General features: G+C 44.0%; 1 protein-coding gene across 19 annotated transcripts in view; it reads right to left on the bottom strand.

Annotated features, from left to right (window-relative positions):
- LRRFIP1 (LRR binding FLII interacting protein 1) overlaps positions 1-19996 on the bottom strand; it is a 114901-nt gene extending 94905 nt beyond the window's left edge. For 17 of the 19 annotated variants that reach the window (XM_033171294.1, XM_033171251.1, XM_033171301.1 and 14 more), the window contains exon 1: positions 19838-19996. In XM_033171294.1, coding sequence (XP_033027185.1) covers positions 19838-19951 — 114 coding nt within the window. In that variant the 5' untranslated portion in view covers positions 19952-19996. The remainder of the gene's footprint in view (positions 1-19837) is intronic. The other 2 variants (XM_033171303.1, XM_033171302.1) reach the window with 2 other exon arrangements.
- Positions 19997-21538: the final 1542 nt, after the last annotated feature.

The raw sequence follows: 21538 nt of genomic DNA on the forward strand, positions 1-21538 counted from the left end.
TTCTTAAACTATGTAATAGTCCAAGCTGAAGATCACCGTGATGTGCTCCTTACCAGAGCTATGACGAGTGCCAACGACTGCTGGACAGGTCACCGATTACAGGGAGGAGGAAGAAGAAGAAGAAGAAGAAGAAGAAGAAGAAGAAGAAGAAGAAGAAGAAGAAGAGTTTGGATTTGATATCCCGCTTTTCACTACCCGAAGGAGTCTCAAAGCGGCTAACATTCTCCTTTCCCTTCCTCCCCCACAACAAAAACTCTATGAGGTAAGTGGGGCTGAGAGACTTCAAAGAAGTGTGACTAGCGCAAGGTCACCCAGCAGCTGCATGTGGAGGAGCGGAGACACAAACCCGGTTCCCCAGATTACGAGTCTGCCGCTCTTAACCACTACACCACACTGGCTCTCATACGTTTCATGGTGACTATCAAGATTATACCTCAACACAGGCTTCAAGGATGGAAACCAAGGCACAAAATGAACACTCAAGCCTTTCAAGGTCCAATTAAGCAGGATTGCTTCCAAACAACTCTTACAGACCATCTGCTTTCAGAATTCCCTGATAACACCGAGGAACACTGGACCAAGCTAAAAACATCCATTATTGCAGCCTGTGAACAAACCATTGGATACCAAACCAAGAAACACCAGGACTGGTTTGATGAGAATGATAGTGAGATTGAACGCATTATTGACAAGAAAAGGAAGGCCTTTCAGATCTGGCAAAGAGATAGAAACTGTGCCACTAAGGAAAAAAACCTATGCCAATGCTAAAGCTGAGGTTCAATGAAGAACCAGGGAACTAAAAAACACCTGGTTGATAAATAAAGCTCAAGAGATCCAGCACTTAGCTGACACTCATGATGCATAGAGTTTCTTTAAAGTCACAAAGACCATCTATGAGCCAATAAATCATGGCATATGCCCCCTACACCCAACAGACGGTACCACACTTCTAAAATATAAAGAACCTATTGCATTGAGCTGGAAAGATCATTACCAGCATCTCCTTAACCAAAACTGCCTCATAGCTGCTGAGGTCCCACTTACACGACTTTGCGCTTCCAGTAGATAACTATCTGCAGAACTTTTTGTTTGTTTCTACTGTGCTATGACAACGACACGGGTGGCGCCGTGGTCTAAAGTTAACCACTGAGCCTAGGGCTTGCCGATCAGAAGGTTGGCGGTTAGAATCCCCACAACAGGGTGAGCTCCCGTTGTTCAGTCCCAGCTCCTGCCAACCTAGCAGTTCAAAAGCACGTCAAAGTGCGAGTAAATTGGTACCGCTCCGGTGGGAAGTTAAACAATGTTTCCGTGCACTGCTCTGGTTCGCCAGAAGCAGCTTAGTCATGCTGGCCACATGGACAAACAAGCTGTCTGTGGACAAACACCGGCTCCATCGGCCTATAGTGCGAGATGAGTGCCGCAACCCCAGAGTCATCCACGACTGGGCCTAACGGTCAGGGGTATCTTTACCTTTTTACTGTGCTACGACACTATCATTATACACATTATTGGCAGAGTTGTGCCACTAGTTGACTGTATGTTTTAAGTATCTCCAGGCTTTGTCATGCACGTTGCACTTTATTTTGCTTAACTAAGTAAAATTGTCCTTTATATTTGCATTTTAGTTTGCTTAACTAAGTAAAATTGTCCTTTATATTTGTAAGCTGGTTTGGTGTTTTGGTTTTGTTGTATTGCGTTCGCAAACTGAAGCATTTACTTCCGGGTTTTCGGTGTTCAGGTTCCGAAATGTTCGTCAACCGAGACGTTCAAGAACCGAGGTACCACTGTATACCGTTACAGTGCCTGCAATTTAGAGGTACAGATTTATACTCCTTGCAGTTTATCAGCACAAGAAAAGACACAAAGAAATGTAGCTGTTTTAGAAAAATGGGACAAATGTAACTGTTTTTTGCAAAAAGGGACAACCAGACCCCAAACCAAGTTGGGATCTATGCAGATACCAACACAACTGCCACAGCCAATGTTTACCATTTAAGCATGTTAAGCCCTGTCTTTATGCCCAAACCAGATTCCCATGGAAACTTACAAAGCACCATACTGTACCTAACACAACTAGAAGTACTAGCTGTGCTGGCTTTCGACTGTTATGTTAACCAGGACTATCTTCTAGCTCCTTCAGAAATTGTGTATAATTTCAGCTCAGCCTATCTTGTTACAATCATGGCACAGTCTTCCACAGAGCTGAAAGAAATAAATGGTTTTCATAATATCAATCAACCCCTCATTCAAAATGTTAATACATAGTGCAGAACATTTATAGATTAATAATGCTACCCATTAAAAATTTCAGGCATGACTCTGTGTATCTTTTTCTTCCTAAAACCTCTAAATCACAGCTTAATCAACATAGCGGAGATATTGCTTAATGCCTGACCGTTATAGCTCTATATTCTTAGCCATTCACTGATAAGAAAAAGCCTACCTGCTTCACCTAACCACCACCTGAGATGGGCAGAACTCCACAACCCACTCTTATTGCCTCCCTGGCATTTTATTTAAATGAAGTCTTCTGTTATTCTGTCACCCAGCAGCCAGATCCATGAAAACTATAGTGCAGTCAAAATTCAAGAAATTGCAACTCTCACACGAGCTATACTGAATGATCCAGCCAATCAAGAAACAGAAGAGACTGGACAGCTTGTGTGTGTGGGATGGGATTACAACATCTAACTGAGCAGAAGCTTCCATGGATTAATAGGTGTCATTTCTTTTAAGACTTTATGTTCTTTTAACTCAGTTATTCAGAAGTCCATGCACTGGAAAGCTCATTAAAAATGAATCCCATGATTAATTTAATTTAATTTAATATTTTTTTTTTTACTTCAGGGAGATAGTCCTAATTGTATGCCTGTTCATAAAGCCCATTCATCAAAGTCCTGGCAGGATTTTACACTTCAAAAATAATATTCTCATTTTGGACAGCCCTATTAAAGTTTGATATAAATGTCGTAAGTCAGAAAATAAGATTGGCACCTAATAAGCAACGCAGAAGAGAACTCGGGAATACTGAGAAACTGCATGCCCAGCCTCCTGTTTTACACTTGAGAAATAGAAGTAAATTATCTCTTATTCTCCTGTCTCAATTTGATTCCCCACGCAGACTGACCCCATTAAAGTTTGCTCCATAAAAGACTGCATGGCGATAACACGAGGGTGAAGGCAGACGGGGTGTTTAACTACTGAGTTTGCTGTTAGGCATATGGAACCAAGATACATCATGGCAAAGCAACCACTTTACAACTAATCACCTTTACACGGTATTCCTTCAGCATCTTTTTGAGTAGTCAGTTGAGAACGTGCCAGGAGTAGTCTTCATCTATCTAATTCAGTGATTTCAGGGTGTGCTGCTTGCCAGGAGCTGAGGCGGCTCAGAGTCCAAGGGTGGCTGCAGCGGCTGCCTGGAGAACTCCCAAGGATTGGGGAGAGGAGGCTGAGGGAACACTCTACAAGGAAGGGTGTTTGAAAAAGGGCAAGAGGCTGCCAGCTCTGCAGGCAAAGGGTGACATAACTGGGCTCCTGAGTCCCACAGGGGCGCAGCAGAAAGAACGTAGTTGGTCAAGGGAGCCATGGACACAAAAAGGTTGAAAACCTCTTATCTAATTTCATCTCTCTGGATTCTGTGGGCTCACTCTTACTGTTTATGCATTGACACAGGGGGCTGTGGCCATATAAGGCTATTTGGTGAGCCTGGAGTGGTACAAACAGGGAAGCAAATCAAGATGGCAAACCTTGCTGAGCCCTGGGGCAAAAGAGAGTGAAGAAGAATAGGAGGCAGTCCAGAGGGGTGGAAGGAGTGCTTGCTGCCCTCATCCCCATCAGAAGCATTGCCCTTGAGCAGCAAAAGTCCTGTGGCTGGCTGGAAACTGATTTGGGTACATCCCCAGCTGTGCTCCTACCAACCCTCTGCTGCCACATCCTTGCCTCCTCAAAGGTTGACCCTAGTTTTCATTTCTTTATCCTTCCTCCACTCATCCAGAAAGAGAGAAAGGAGGGGTGGCTCTGGTCCCATTCACCTTCAGCTCTGCCCCCCGACAGAATTTTCTTGTGCATCAACAGCTGTTCACCCAGCTGCTGGGTTATCATTCATGGACTACCAGCAGAAGATTAGATCACACATGAATCCAGCTTCAGATGTTTTCCTACATCTCATTTCTGCTCTGCACTTGGCAGCTAAAAGGCCTCTCCAGTTGGTCACCTGAGAGTCACGGCATGCAGGCTGAGGCAAGCATGGAAGAATGTCTGTACTAAGCAGGGTCCTCCCAAGAGCTGAATGTGCACTTACTCATGGATCCATCTCAGGCAATCTTTCAGCCAAGCCAAAAGCCTACCTTCAGCTATGCAGTAAGTAGAGCCAGAGGAGAGGGAATTGAAAGAGATATTCCCTACATAGCTAAAAGTGGCATCTTCCCTTAATCAAACTCAGCAACAACTGTGCAGTGCACACCAGTCCTTCCAGGTAAGAGAAGAGTAAAGAAAATATATCCCCTGCAGAACTGCTCTTCATTTGACAACACGTCCTACAGCATCAGTATCTTTCTTCACTAGATGTTTAAACTAGACCAGCATTCTGCTTATGTGCAAGACCAACATGCAAGCAGGGACAGGGGGAAGAATGTGTCACGCTCCACCTCCTATATCACCCACCCAACTCATGGATGAAAAATGGCTTGAAGCGGAGGAGCCTCATCTACGCACAGAAGCTTCCCTTATGTTTTAAAAGGCTACCCAAATGGGGCTCTCCATTTTAGACCTTAGCCTTGGGAGGGTGATGGGTCTGTGTGAAGCTTGATGCATTTATCACTGCTCTCCCTGCTTGCATGTAGGGCTTACACACAAGCAGAATGCCCAAATGCAGCTCATGATATGGGACAATCAGCACAGCGACATTTAATGTTTCTTTTTAATTTTAACTAGTTAATAGAGGTTGCAGGAGTTGTAGACTTATTGGAATGATCTGCTCCAAGAAGCAGATGGGTTCAGATGGTTTCCCAATAAGTCCCTAGTCAGGGAGCAGTGGGGCTATCTGTTCTCCTTCCCTCCAGGAAACTTTAAATGTTCACGTGAGCCTTTTGGTGTGAGCCGAAGGGGAAGAGCTCAATGGCTCTTGTATCGTGGCTCTTTATCAAAGGAAGAATGAACCCAGTGAACTCCTCCAAGGGAATGTGGAATGAAGTTACCTTAAATATCCCCACATGGAGAAAACTCATCGTAGACAATCCTCTAGAACCAGCTGCACAAAGAAGTGATCGACTTCTTTGAGGATGAAAAAGAAGTTGAGAGTAAAAACTATAAAATATATTGCTGCCAGAAGTATACTGCTGCACTAAGTAAAGAAGCCCTTCCCATAGAGACATATGGTTGGTGCTCAGGAATTCTGATATTTTGAATCACTGTGAATTTGCACTGAATTGCAGTAATTGTTTCGATTGATATGTGTTTGTTTTTTGCCTAATTTCTATACTCTTGTGTTTTTGATACGATTATATTGATTCTGATGCTTGCTAATTTTTAATGTTCGTGCAAGCCATTTTGAGCTCAACATTGTTGGAGAGGTGGGATACAAATATACAAGGTGTGACCAGAAAGTTCGGTGAATGGTCACAGAAAATGGACAGCTAGAAATATTCGAACATGCAACCTTACAGGCCTTCAAAGTAGGCCCCCTCTGATACAATGCACCATTGACAATGTTTCTAGAGCTGTTGGAAACTTCTGGATAAGTCCTTTTCCTACTGCTTTCAGTTCCCTCGTCACAGCAGCTTGGACGTGTGAAATGTTGGAAAATCTGTGCCCTTTCAATGCAGATTTCAGTTTTGGAAAAAGAAAGAAATCTGGCAGGGCCAGATCGGGAGAATATGTAGAGTGGGACAACTCAGTAATGATTTCATGCTGAATATGCAATTCTTCTGCCATCATTTGGACGGACAAACACCGATCCCACATCAATAACTCGTGAACTCTGTTGGCATTTGCCTCCATTCTGCTCGGCGATGGTCTGGCAGACCTAGGGTCATTTTCGATGGGTTGCCGCCTTTCACGGAAACGCTTAAACCACTCATACTCTGTCTTTCGAGTTGCAGCTTCATCTCCATACACAATTGTGAGCATTTCGTGGGTTTCTGATGCTGATTTGCCCAATTTGAAACAGAATTACATATCAACTCTCTGCTCCATTTTCAAATGCAACACACTGCACTATTAACAGCTACTAATTGCTACTGCCAGATATAGTTTTATAAATATAATGGACTGGATGAGATCCAAATAGTTTTAAAGGTGGGCCCATACATGTTCATTTATTTAAACAATTTATATGCTGCTTTACACTAGAGCTGGGCAATATCTAGTTTTCAACATCATGGTATATCAGCAGCTAAATACTGCAATATGCTGATATATGCTGATGTCCGATATGTATTTCAGCTGTTTCTTTCTCCACATCTTAGGGGAAGAAGAAGCAGCCAATTGCCCAGCCTTACACAGTGATTGAGCCATGAGAGGACATTGGGGCTTTCTTGAATCGCTCAGCTGAGGGCAGAGCCTGTGATGCCCCTCCGGCTCACACATGAGCTGGCCTGGACGCATGTGAGCTGGAGAGGCATCAGGGCTCCCTCAAAGGTGTCTACCTGTCTCTTTGCTCTTGGGGTGGTTGGTCACTCTGGGAGGAAAGACGCAGCCCCCACCCCGGTGAAGGCAGGCAGTTGGCAGCCAAGCACATGGAGTGTGAGAAACACATTCTCCAGCTCTGGGCATCTGTCTGCCTTTGCCTGAACGGGCCGGCTCCATCTTATGTCCTGGAGCAACCAACCATCCCAAGGGGAAAGGTGCAGCCCACCCACCTGGGCAAAAGCAATTTGAGTTGCCAATAACATTGTGGTGGCGTGGGAGCTGCACTGTATCAGCAGCTCAAAAAGTCTGAAACCGGTAGCGTGATGATGTGAATGTACCAGTTTCAGACAATAAATAGAAGTATCATCCAGCCCCATGTGATGTCATATACTCTAAGTGGTATGCAGTAAGGCTGAAAGATACACTGAAGATAAAATCAGTTCAATCTAACCATATACTCAAAAAACTTACTTTAAATGCCTGTTTTTTTAAGTTACCGGTACTGGAAGATACATCACCTCCAGACTTGTTGGGGTTTGTGCTTGCAGCCAAACCACCTGTTAAAGAGTTTTTTCAACCCAAAACTCTGTGTGACTGTGAGAAGATGCCAGGACTGCATCTCTATCTCAGCAACCCCCATCTTTTGGGGGGTGGGGGGTAGGGCAAGCAGAAGAAGAACTTGTGAGTGCACTTCCCTGCATGCAAAGACACACTGAGCACACACCCCTGCTGGATCCCTCCTTCAGAGAGGTGGTGGCACTACCCCTCTATGCACCTGCCCCACCCTGGGCAGTAATTGGGGACGCAAAGCCCCTGCCTCCACCTCCCACCTATCCAAGACTGCCTGCTCCTTCTCCCGGATGCTCCATCTCCACCCCACGGATCTCATGGCTGCTCCTTTTACCACCCGCACACAGGATCTTCATGCCCACCCTATATAGTTCAGTTTTTCCAGACACTGTGATATATTGGTATATCGCAATGCTTAGCTGGTGATATATCATGATGTTGAAAACCAGATATCGCCCAGCTCTAGTGTTGACTTTGTATCTGCAGTAAACAAACCAGTAGTTCAGCAGCTTCTGGTAACTTCCAGTGACTTCCAATAGCTTCTGGTAACTTGTTCAGTATTTCTGGGAATGAATGTCTCACCTCAACAAGGTTCAAAGGCTATACTATGGCCCAATGCACACAGACATTGGATTATCAGTAAAGAACATGAAATACTAAGAACGCAAAAATTAGTTTGGAACTCCAAACATTATGTCAGGGTATCATAAGGAAACTACAGTGGTACCTCGGGTTACATACGCTTCAGGTTACAGACTCCGCTAACCCAGAAATAACGCTTCAGGTTAAGAACTTTGCTTCAGGATAAGAACAGAAATCGTGCTCTGGCGACACAGCGGCAGCGGGAGGTCCCATTAGCTAAAGTGGTGCTTCAGGTTAAGAACAGTTTCAGGTTAAGAACGGACCTCCGGAATGAATTAAATATGTAACCAGAGGTAGATACCATTGCCGTACAGAAATGAACACTTGTAACAAGTGGTGTTTAATATTTGGTTGGGAGCCACCCACAGTGGCTGGGGAAACCCAGCCAGATGGGAGGGGTATAAATAATAATAATAATAATAATAATAATAATAATAATAATAATAATAATAATAATAATAATAATTCCCCCCCTAATGTTTGAAAGTCCTTTTCAAATGGTGGGGAACTTAAAATAGAAATGTTTTTAAATAAAATTATCCTTATATGTATAGTAAAAGTAAAGGGACCATTAGGGAGCCGGCATACAGCTTCCGGGTCATGTGGCCAGCATGACTAAGCCGCTTCTGGTGAACCAGAGCAGCACACGGAAACGCCGTTTACCTTCCCACTGGAGTGGTACCTATTTATCTACTTGCACTTTGATGTGCTTTCGAACTGCTAGGCAGGCAGGAGCTGGGACTGAGCAACGGGAACTCACCCTGTCGCGGGGATTCGAACCACCAACCTTCTGATCAGCAAGCCCTAGGCTCTGTGGTTTAACCCACAGCGCCACCCACGTCCCTCCTTATATGTATACAAAGCACTTAAATTCCTCTTTAGCAAGACCCAATACATCCTTTTCTGGTTTACATCCCAACAGCTATAGTGTACAGTGGCAGTGTCTTTATTGAAACTGTTACTGGTATTTCAGTAGGAGAAGCAAGAAAGGTTATTGAGAGCTCAGCTAGCCTGTCAAAATATCTCTATCAACATCCTAAGTGAGAACATTTGAGTGGGGAATGTATCCGAATTGGGGTTACTTTCACACACACAATATGTTTTGGGGAAATTAATGAAAGCATCATAATCAAGTGGCCCAGAAACAAATCTGGGTGTAGCTGTCTGTGTCCGATTATGCCATTACCAAAGCCAGATATTCGTGCCAGAGGGACTTCTTTAGTCCCTTTAGGTTTCACATGAAGCAACAACTATGAATGGCCCAAGTCAGAATGCCAACTGTATTCATTCTCTCTCTGACCCAGTTTTTAGCATATGTGATAAAAAGAACTGAAGACTTAAGCATGATCTTTTAGGTAAATTCTCTTTAATGTCCTGTTGCCAGTAGCCACCATTCTCATAAAAGAAGTTTAAGAGAAAACAGACAGCAGCTGCTATTTCAGAGAGCTATTTTAAGGTTCTGTTACCATGTCCATCTAGCACAGATTATATACTGTGCTTGTCAGGCTGCTGCTCTACCTCTGGCAGAGACAAGCACTCTTTCTTTCTTTCTTTCTTTCTTTCTGACACTCTAGGAATAGTTTTGTGGAATTGAGGACAAAAAGTTTAAGTTAGACAATTCACATTATGAAACCGATGAAATTTGTGGAGCAATAACAGTTCCTGTTGAAACTGAACCTCTGGACAGGTGTTAAATGTATCATCTTACACTCCAAAACTAATCTTGCTAAACATGGCATTCACCTATAATGTAATGTCTTTGTTGCATGCCGCTTGGGGTATAGCACAGTTTTAATTAGCCAAGTATAATCCAAAAAAACTGCCACTTTAGTATAACATTGGAGATCATACAAGCCATATCAAAAAAGACCTTTTCATGCCCCCCAGACATGGCCAGATGTCTGCATAAAGCATAGAGAACATGAAAGACAAGGTTAATTGTGTATAACAAAGATGTTCAGACAGGACCTGAGGACAGTAGCTAAGAATAAATTTTCAGAGTGGCACACTATGCTGAACAAGACTCATAATCCTTACTGCAGAAGGATGCAAAGCCCAAGCTTTTAAGTACAGAATGTTGAAACAGTAAGGCTAACAGATTGAGGTTGAATCCTAACAAGACTGAAGCACTGTTTTGGGGGACGGGGGGACAGGGGGTGGGCGGGTGTGGAGGACTCCCTGGTCCTGAATGGGGTAACTGTGCCCCGGAAGGACCAGGTGCGTAGCCTGGGAGTCATTTTGCACTCACAGCTGTCCATGGAGGCGCAGGTCAATTCTGTGTCCAGGGCAGCTGTCCACCAGCTCCATCTGGTACGCAGGGTGAGACTCTACCTGCCTGCAGACTGTCTCGCCAGAGTAGTGCACGCGCTTGTTATCTCCCGCTTGGACTATGGCAATGCACTCTACATGGGGCTACCTTTGAAGGTGACCCAGAAACTACAATTAATCCAGAATGCAGCAGCTAGACTGGTGACTGGGAGTGGCTGCCAAGACCATATAACACCAGCCCTGAAAGACCTACATTGGCTCCCAGTACATTTTTGAGCACAATTCAAAGTGTTGGTGCTGACCTTTAAAGCCCTAAATGGTCTCGGCCCAGTATACCTGAAGGAGTGTCTCCACCCCCATCATTCTTTAGAAGACATCTGAAGACAGCCCTGTTAAGGAATGTTTGATTTTTTACCGTGTTTTTAATATTCTGTTGGGAGCTATCCAGAGTGGCGAGGTATAAGTAATAAATTATTATTACTATTATTATTATTAGCAGCAGCAGTGGAATGAGATGGCAGAATGGACAATGCCACTTCAGCCTACAGGTAGAATACCACTTGTGAAAATATATGCACCACCAAGGAAGAAAAATCACAACATGGAGAAAGTTTCTAAAATTGGGTTTTTGCCTACATTGCAGCTAGAAAATTTGCAAAGAGGAAGCATTCAAAATATGACCCACCACCTGCAGGTAAAAAGGAAAAGGACCCCTGGATGAAGAAGTCCAGTCAAAGGCGACTATGGGGCTCATCTCCACTTTCAGGCCGAGGGAACCAGTGTTTGTCCACAGACAGCTTTCTGGGTCATGTGGCCAGCATGACTAAACCGCTTCTGGTGCAACAGGACAGTGCGATAGAAGCCAGAGAGCACAGATACGCCGTTTACCTTCCTGCCACAGTGGTACCTATTTATCTACTTGCACTGTCATGCTTTTGAACTGCTAGGTTGGCAGAAGCTGGGACAAAGCAATGGGAGCTCACCCCATCGCGCAGACTCGAACTGCCCACCTTCCGATTGGCAAGCCCAAGAGGCTCAGTGCCACCTGCAGTCTCAGCAATTGTGCAATCCATTCTACCAACTCATACTTGGGTAAACCAGGCAGAGCTTTGGGAACATTATTATTTTATTATTTATTAAATTTATATACAGCCCTATACCAGCAGGTCTATAATTCAGCCCTAAATCCTATTATTCTGGCTGGGTTTGCTGCCCTGAGCTCCTTCAGGAGGAAGAGCATGATATAAGCAGCAAAAACAGCACCACCATCATTACCAACATCCCAGGAGTAAACTATATTTGGAGGCAAAGACAACAACTTATACTTCTACAGCACCTACAGCTGTATCCATTCAATAGGCAGAATGCAAAGGAGAGCATGCTGAAAATGATATTACTTAACTGTACTGCACCCACACTTCCATTCAGAACAGATATGTTTTGTGTGTGAACCAAGCCTCAAAAAGTGTAACATATCCCTTCCATGATGGTGCATGATATTGTGGAAAGGGTAGGGATGAAGAGATTAGGCAACAATATAAATCCATAACTGTACATATTCCTAATAAAAGCCTGGGAAGAAGAGACAATAGCCCTGCCCAAAAGAAAAAGAAACTTCTTTATCACTATTGCCCACAAGTCATTCACACACACACACTGGCTGTTAGTTACAAACAACCAGCTGGTAGGTTTTTTTTAATACTTCCTTTCCACACTTGGTCTTAGTCAAAAGGTTGAGAAGTACCTTTTCCTGTTATGAGCAGCCTGATTAACAATAGCCTAATATTGGAAACAATCTATAGAAATCCCCATTGGAATCTGGTTAAATAATATTTGGAATGTGGCTCTATCATGATGCCTTACTCATCACAGAAGGGGAATTAAAGGCACTTCAAGGATAGACACTTTTGGTGAGACTTGGCTTCCTTTATTTTCCTTTATAACCCTGTGTGCGGCACTAGCGGCTCTTGCTCTGCTTGCTTTAAAGCGAGCCGGGGAGAAGGGACAGACCGGAGCCCTGGCTCTGGCGGCAGAGGCATCCCTCCGCTCACGACTGCAGTTGTTGTCCAGTGCCTTCACTCCATAAGACACACAGTCATTTTCCCTTACTTTTTAGGATGGAAAAAGTGTCTTATGGAACGAAAAATATGGTAAAAGAAAAGCACTTACTCTGAAACTCACTTACAGGTGGTACCTAACACCACGGAAACTAATATGCCCAGGAACCTCACCAAAATGCTGGAGAGGATGCACCTCCATAGGCACATACCTACACATGTGGTGGGAATGTCCTAAAATCCAAATCTTACAAGAAATATGCAAAATAACTAAGCAAGTATTAGAAGTCACCCCAGAACTGGACCTACTAAACATCTTCCAAGACAATAATGCCCACTCACAACACAAAGAACTCATAACCCACCTACTCTCAGCAGCCAGAAACATTATAGCCAGACACTGGAGAGACCTGTCAGGTGTAAACATAGATCAATGGTATCAAATAGCATGGGAAGCAACCTTATTAGAAAAACTAACCAACAAACGGAAACTGACACAGGGACAAATAGAAGAAGATGCCTTCACCCCAATATGGTTACCCTTTATCACATACACAGCCCAACCAAGACAATGACAAGAACCCGCTAACATTTGAATCAATCTGGCTAACCTGATCCAAGCACATAACACACCCCACTCACACATTAAAACAAATTTCACTACTGCCAATCAAAGACAACCAACCACACCCTAGGCCAACCCCAACTTCTCTCACTACCAAAGGAATACAAGCGAATAGTAAAGAAAACCCACACAAGTGATGCTGACACAAAACCCCACCCATACAATAAGTAGAATAGAAGCATTGCCCCTGACCCCATCCCACTCACCATTCCCTCCTCCACCTCTTTCCCCCTTTTCTTCCTAATGTAACACTAATGTCTCAACAAATGAAACTGATCTGTAGAAAATGTAACTTGAAAAAAAGAAACATTGTGCATACTTTTGTAAACCAAGAAATCTTTAATAAGAATATATATTTTTAAAGTATAATTCCCACACTAAGTGCAATTTCTTAGTATTGTGTAAGAACTTGACTTTATGCAACATAAGTAATTTGTACAGTTTCCTTTTATTTGTTCACACTGATTTCCTTTTAAAAACTGCTCTCACATCCTGTAGATGCAAGACGTACCAAGCCCAGAAACAAATAAACTCTACCTGAACTTTATTGGCCTCCATCAAGCATTTAAAAAGTAGTATATAAACAACGGGAAGAATGGGAAATTGTTCACATAAACACTCCAAATGTTCCAAAGCACTTAGTTCTGGAGACAAACCTAGAAAGAGGAAGGGCCCTTCTGCAACCCTATGAGCCATATCACTTTAGTTAAAGAATACAGTCAGTTGTATATTTCAGTATAAAGGTAAAGTATGTACTGCTACAAACATCACACAATAGTAAATTAGATTAAAAATAGGGCACTGGGTCAAGATCTTCCTGTAATCATACTTATGGCCCTGTATATTATGTATGTACTAAAGATCTTGGTTAGGTAAAGGTAAAGGGACCCCTGACCATCAGGTCCAGTCGTGTCCGACTCTGGGGTTGCGGCGCTCATCTCGCTCTATAGGCCGAGGGAGCCGGCGTTTGTCTCCAGACAGCTTCCGGGTCATGTGGCCAGCATGACAAAGCCGCTTCCGGCGAACCAGGGCAGCGCACGGAAACGCCGTTTACCTTCCCGCTGGAGCGGTCCCTATTTATCAACTTGCACTTTGACGTGCTTTCGAACTGCTAGGTGGGCAGGAGCTGGGACCGAGCAACGGGAGCTCACCCCGTGGCAGGGATTCGAACTGCCGACCTTCTGATCAGCAAGCCCTAGCCTCTGTGGTTTAACCCACAGTGCCACCTGGGTCCCTAAGATCTTGGTTAACCAAGGTCTATTAGAAATGATTCTTCATATTCATACAAAACCTTGGCTAATTGCCTTCCTAATTAGGGAAAGGCTTTTTTACCAACCGTGTTAAATTGGTGAACTTTGGCGATATGGGTGTGTGTTTGTGTGTGTGTGTGTGTGTGTGTGTGTGTGTATACTTGTGTTCATAAGCACAGTGTGGCTTACTTTCATGAAGCATAATGATATAGCATACTAAGTTTATACCATGTCATGCTAATATAAATTAGTATACTAAAAAAAAAACCACTTGTTACAAGTGTTCATTTCTGCACAACAATGGTACCTCTGGTTATGTACTTAATTCGTTCCGGAGGTCCGTTCTTAACCTGAAACTGTTCTTAACCTGAAGCACCACTTTAGCTAATGGGACCTCCTGCTGCCGCTGCACCACCACAGCACAATTTATGTTCTTATCCTGAAGCAAAGTTCTTAACCTGAAGTGTTATTTCTGGGTTAGCGGAGTTTGTAACCTGATGTCTGTAACCTGAAGCGTCTATAACCTGAGGTACCACTGTATTGTTATCTGAATTTGGGAAATGTTCCTTGTGGTTATCCCATTTTTCCTTATTGTGATGCAAGTTTAGGCTGAGACAAAGTGATGTGCCCAACATCAGCCAGTGAGATTCATTGGGACTTCAGCTCAGCCCAAGTCCAACACTCTTAACTACGGTAATTCATTTCAAAAGCCTCCAATGAATATGCAATGCAGATAATATTCAGAGATTTACTTTAATTTAGACAGAACACTAGGCCATAGATTGTTTTAACCACGATTTGCTGAATAAGTTAGAACCCAACTCAGACATTCAAATAAACAGTGGTTTGTTTTAACTAATGTTGGTTTGTTGTGTCTGCACCTCATCTGAGAATACCCAGCTGCTCAACTGAAGCCCTTCTTGGCAGCCAGCACCCCTTCCCTTATTCTCCTGGGGAGATGTTCTGCCGCTGTCCACATGCTCCTATGCAAAGATGCAAAGCATAGTCCTGCAGCATTTCCCCCTCTCCCTCAAACCCTATTGCCATAAAGGCTTTTCGGCCTGTTAACCATTTCCCTCCAACCCCTCTGTAGGCCATCCCACTGTAACCACGCTTATTAATAAAAATCATACGTTAATACTTTTGGGTGGCCCCAAAGTAGGCATACTGCTTTAGAATCCTCTTTCTTTGTTCTTGACTCAAGTTCTCATCAGTCACAATATCAGTAAATAAGAATAGGTACAGTATGTATGTATTGTATACCTACTTTTGGGGCACCCTGTACACAACAAATTGTCAGTCCTGGCCAAGCAGAAGAATAGGTGTTAAGCAATAACTTGCATATTTAGGATATAAAATTGAATGGGAGGGGTGCAGAAACACAGGTGAGAGGGGCTGTGTTTGGGAGACATTTTTGGATCATACTGTGCAACTGCATCTGCTGGCATCATATATCCTAACGTGAACTGATTGATTTAATGTCTACCTATCTTTACATAGTCAGAGAGAAGGGTTGGAAAAACCTCAAGATTTGCAGAAAATACAAAGAAACACAAAAAACCCACCAAAGGAATAAAAGAAAAATTCATGAAAAACAGCCCAATGAGGACTGAGCAAGTAGTTATATACCCATTGTGAGATATGGATAAGAGGGCAGGCACTCCATTTAATCTTTTTCCAAACTCCAGCCAAAATGGGTAAGGAAACCTTCTCATTGAGGAGGTGAGTGGGGATAGGAACCTTTTGCAAGGCAAAGTGAGGCAGGCTGGAGGTCTGTGAACACATGAATAGTCCTTGCCATGTGAGCTGTTTTGCTTTTGAGGTAATTTCCCCTCATGTCTCTGCAGTCAGGCAGGAAGTAAGAATTGAGCAATGGAGCACACTAGATTAAGTCAGGGTGCCAAACCATAAAAAATAAACTACAGTTAGCTCCAGCAGATTCACAAGCCAAGTTCAAACAATGGTTTTAGATAATGGTTTGTTGAGCAAACAAACCATAATTCAGTTCATGCACATGAACAAAACAAGTTGATATAAACAAACCATGGTTTAGCTTTTTATATAGCTTTTGATATAGCAACCAAGGAATTTCGTTGTTCCCGGAAGGGGACAATGACAATAAAGATTTACTCTATTCTATTCTATATCCATTTGTCTGCAGTCTGTACAAACTGGCTTAACATACATAAGCTGCTATACAGCTCAGCTGTGGCCTGGTTCAGATGCAGTACCAAGCCACAATCCTGCCCACCTCCAGCCGCAAAGAAGAGTACAGAAAGCATCTACCGGTACTTCTGTTTTCAACCAACTGCAGAGCATTGTTTTAACTTTTAGTCAATTTGATTAGTTTTAATTATAGTTTATCCTAACAAGCCGGGATCATAGAACATGGTTTGAACTCTGCTTGTTCAGACAAACAGTTGTTAAAACTAACTTCATTTCTTTCCAGTTTTGATTTAACAAACTCGATAGGTACTTGAAAATGCATGTTTCCGCTATCCTTCTCACAGCTGTGCCAGAGGAGAGATGAGAGCAGGGGCAATGAAACGCAAGGCCATTTCACATAGCACTAAGTCAAGCCCTCACGGTACCCTCCAGATGTTGTGGACTACAACTCCCATCATCCTTGACCAATGGCCATGCTAGCTAACATCTCATGTGCACAAAGTTGGGGAAGATTTAGCATTATCAGAACTGTTCAGAAAGCTTACAACAGGCTTCCTCAACCTCGGCCCTCCAGATGTTTTGAGACTACAATTCCCATCATCCCTGACCACTGATCATGGGAGTTGTAGGCCAAAACATCAGGAGGGCTGAGGTTGAGGAAGCCTGGCTTACGAGTCTGAGGAAGGGCCATCACTCAGTCGTAGAACAGCTGCTTTGCATGCACAAGGTCAGGTTCAACTCATGGCACCTTTGGGAAAGGCTGGGATGGAATCCTGCCAGAAACCCTGGGAAGCTACTGCCAGTTTGTGTAGGCAATACTGAGTCAGATGGGACAGTTGTCTGACCCAACATAAGGCTGCATCCTATGTTCCTAACTTAAGTTTTTCACATGGTATGCTTACTAGGAAATAGTTCCTTTCAGTAGCAAGTTAAATCAGGCTTTTTTGGATGAGCATTTCAAGAGGGAGGCAATATTGAAAATCTTTTAGACTGTACTTCATTGTTGTTTTATTTTGTATTTTAGTAAAAGTACTAATGCATTTTATTGTTTTGAGCTTTTTCGTTAGCTGTTCTGGATACTATTTGTTGAAAGATGAGTTATAAATATTTTGGTCATTTTGAATGGTGAGAATTTTTAATTATTTCTGAAATACAAATATTTGAGATTATGTCCACATGTTACACTGCATTAGTACTATCTGAACTTTCACTTTCCCACAGACAGCAACTAAGCTTGGGAACAATGCATTCAGATCATCGCTGCCTTGCTACAGCTACTATTACACTTGCTCAAGATAGATGGAAACTGGAAACTCTCTCAAGGGAATATAGCCACAAGTGGTGGTGGGGGGAGAGAGATCTAACTGTGTGCCCTGAATCAATCACCTGTTACATGACATGCCAGGGCTTTAAAGCACCTATTTTCACCTTCATGGAGCATTTGCACACTATCCAAACCTGCTCAGTATCAAAGAAATAAGGCTTCACTGGCTGTAGTTAGAGAAGTCATTGTTGCTTATTACAAGCAGGCTTTACACTCCCTTTTTTCCAGCTTTCATTTGTGCCTTCTATAAAACAATAGATTGCTGTTTTGTCCAAATCTAGAAAGGTATGCATTGAATGAAGTATGGAGTTCCTACAAACCAATATGCAAAATCAATGTTTGATCCAGATTTGCAGGCAAACTAAAGCACACAATTCAACAATATAAAAATAGGAGCACACACAGGTTAAATCTGTAACATGACCATATGCCTTACTTTTAAAGTCTCAAATATACAAGTCAGATTGAATAATGAGTAAACTATCTACAGATACACAAAAGCAGCTTTGTTTCCATAGTGTTCACCAACATACCCTCAACACAATTTACTAACAAAATCCATTGTAACTGGGAAATCTTTTGCCCTTCCTTAACAAAATTCCTATATCCTAAAACTACAATCTGAACATAAACTCAAGTCTAAAGAGTTTCACAAGAACATAAAAGTTACAGGCAATGGCACGCAGAGAAGAGTTACCAAAGGATCACTTTCCTGCCTGCATTGTTACATGTTATTCCAGGTGCTACTGGAAGGATTTTTTTATTTTTTTATTTTGTTTTGACAAAAAATCAAGCTGGCGGTCAATAAGGCCAGGGCAGTCTGTTAGAAGGATATGGGTTGAACCATCTTTAGGAACATGTCAGAAAAGGAAGTTCTCTCTCTTTCCCTCCTTCACACAGCAACAGTATGTACAAAGGGGTGGGGAGGGGGCGGAACCACCTAAACCATCTGGAGGGCTTGGTACTTGCGATTTTCGAGTTTAAAAAGGACAAGCATCTCACCACACAGTCAGTACAGATACCGACTTCCTCATCTCCCACTTCCCTCTTGAGGTTACTTAACTCACCAAAAAAGTTGTTGCAGAACAGCACAGAAAAGAGCGAGCAAAGCTCACAGTGCAGAGCTCAACATGATCACCTCCTAAAGATCAAACCTCTGTTAAGAAGTAACAGTCAAAACAGTTGCTTCAGAAGCTCTCACCTCTTTCCTGATCTTTAGCACCTCAAGTTAGACTGAGGAACCAATATACTGTATGTCCATGAGAGAAAGAATTGATAGATATATGAAACTTTTTTAAAAGACCAACAGGTTTGCTGTGGTGTTTCGGCAGATCATATATTATAATACCGAAAGGTACCAAAAGAAAGAGGGAAAGGTAAATAAGTAGCAGGTCCAGAGGCCATGGAACACAAGAAGCAACATACAGAACCCAAATACATAAAATGTTAAGCCTTCCTTCATCTTTTTGGATGAAATGTGAGATATCGATAAAAAGATAAATAAACTACAAGAACAATGGTTGGTGACTATAATAATCAGATCAGAGAGCCAGTGTGGCATAGTGGCTGGAGTGCAGGAGAAAGACCAGGTCAAATCCCCATTTGGTCTTGGAGCTCACTGGGTGACCATGGGGCAAGGCACTGCCTCTCAAGCCCAACCTGCCTCACAGGGCTGTTGTGGGGATTGCTTGAGCAGAGGGGTGTGAAGAACCATGCATGACATCTTGAGCTATGTTAAAGGGAAAAGGTGCAGTGTAAATGCAGTACTCAAAATAAAACTAAATATACAAATGTTTGTGTGTGTGTGTCTGTGTGTACACCAGCCGCCCACAGTCATGGATCCAGACAAGGGAGACTGCTGCCTTTAATTTAAACCCTGCCACTAAGATAAACGGTTTCGTCTTGGAAGACAATACTTTGTGTTTACAAACTTTATTGAACACATTAAGAGGAAATGAATGAGCTTATTAACCCTTCTTCTGCCGTGGTCGCAACTGGGCTGGACCCCTCCCCCCCCCCAGAACAGCCTCCCGGAAGTTGATAGGAGGAGGGGGAGAAGAAATGGGGGGGGGGGCCCCAGCGGCACCTGACAGCTCCCACGTGAAAGGGGAGGGGAGGGGAGGGGCCGAGGTGACAGCCGCGGCCCCAGCCTCCGCTCCCCCGCCCCGGGCGCCCTGAGAGGGAGGGAGGGAAGGAAGAAGAGCGGAAAGAGGCGGGAAGCGCCTCCGGGAGGCCAGGCAGGCAGGCAGGCAGGCAGGCGCGCCCTCCTCCCTCCCCCCCCCCCCCCGCCGCCGCCGCCGCTCACCTCGCGAGCGATCTGGTTGAGGGCATCGTCCTCGGCCGCGGCGGGCCTCTCGCGGTTGGGCTGCCTCTTCCTCCCGGCCAGGCCCGCCTGCTGCTGCGCCCCGACCAGCTCCATGGCGCTGCTGCTGCTGCTGCCGCCGCCCTCTCTCCTTCCCGCAGGCGGGTCTCCTCGACGCCGCTCCTCACAGGCGCCTCCGGCGTGAGGAGGAGGAGGAGGAGGAGGAGGCTCGGGGAAGCCGGCGCATGCGCGCACGGGAGACGGGCCGCGGGGGGGGGGCTTGCGGGAGGAGGGGGCGCGGCCTGGATGACGGCTCTCCGCAGGGGGCGGGGCCGAGAGAGAGCCAGAGAGGCGCTCACCTTGCAGGGCAAGAAAGAGGAGGCGGGAGGGGCAAAGCGCGGAAGGCGAGCGAGGCGGGAACAACCGTCTGCCCGCCCCGCATGAGGAAACCATTTCAGTAAAAGGGTTCTGCTCTGGTCTCTGGAGCAGCGGGCATTGCGCCGAGGGTGCGAGGGCCCAGGGCGAAAGCTCGGTAAAGAGGTGGCGGCCCTTCTTTGTCGAGGCGACCCCCCCCTCCCTCGCCGCCGCCGCCACCCCGGAGCCAAGGAGTCCTGCACCCAAGACGGCTGCGCTGTGGTTCGCTCTCCCCCCTCAGGAATGTCAAGAGAAACAGAAAGGAAGACCCACAGCTGCCAACTTTCCCCCCTTTTTAAGGGAAATTCCCTTATTCCGAAAAGGGAAAAGTTGACAGCTATGGGAAGACCCCTCCGCCTCTTCACCTGCTTCCTGGCGATCTTATTTCCCCATCTGTAAAAGAGACAATAAAAAGAGCTCCCTCAAAAGTGACTGCTCACTGGCATTCGAAAATTCCTAATGAATTACTAGAAGTATAAGACTATGCTTCTTAGACATTTATTTCAGGCTATTGAATACTTCAAAATATAACACACACACACACTTCTTAGTTTTGCCTCCATAAAAGGTTTGGAAGCTGAAATCCAAAAATATCTCTGATCACAGACAAAAATGTTTAACCTTGTTCTCAGAAAATATTTGCCTCTATCACAGAACCACTAAATAGTTTGGCACAATCAGCACAGGATTCGAATACCAGAGTCATGCCAGGTCATGAACAAAGTTTGTTGACCAAGTGGTGTGTTAAATAAATCAAATCATTTTAGAAAGGGAAGCCACAAAGCAGATCAGGAAATTTTACTGCTGGAGACCTGCTTTCATAAATAATATAGTATACAATAGATTATAAGAGTAATGAATGCTTCTGGCCTTATTTCAGCCCCAAGGCAACATGCACGGAAATCACAATATCCCTTGGCAGTTGAACTCAACACTTCTTTGCCCAGAATCCTATTTATGGCGATTGCAGTATGCAAGGGCAAAGCTTCGCACTTGGCTGCATACATTAATTGTTTCTCAGTCCAGATTTAAACCCATTTATTTGGAAGCCAGATTAATTTCAGTGGAACTTACATTTACATAAACATGTTCCATCACACTATTTGTAATTGCAAAAAACAACAACAAACCAGCTGTCTGTTGTTCCATTTCTGTTAACTGTGAGTGATACAAAAAGAAGACATTATACCAAGAAATAACAACCATATATTTTGTGGCACCTACAAGACACAGATTTAATGTAGACTCTACTGCATAAACATAAATCTCACTTCAGCAGATTCATGACGC

The sequence above is a fragment of the Lacerta agilis genome, chromosome 1, assembly GCF_009819535.1.
Source record: "Lacerta agilis isolate rLacAgi1 chromosome 1, rLacAgi1.pri, whole genome shotgun sequence".
NCBI lineage: Eukaryota > Metazoa > Chordata > Lepidosauria > Squamata > Lacertidae > Lacerta > Lacerta agilis.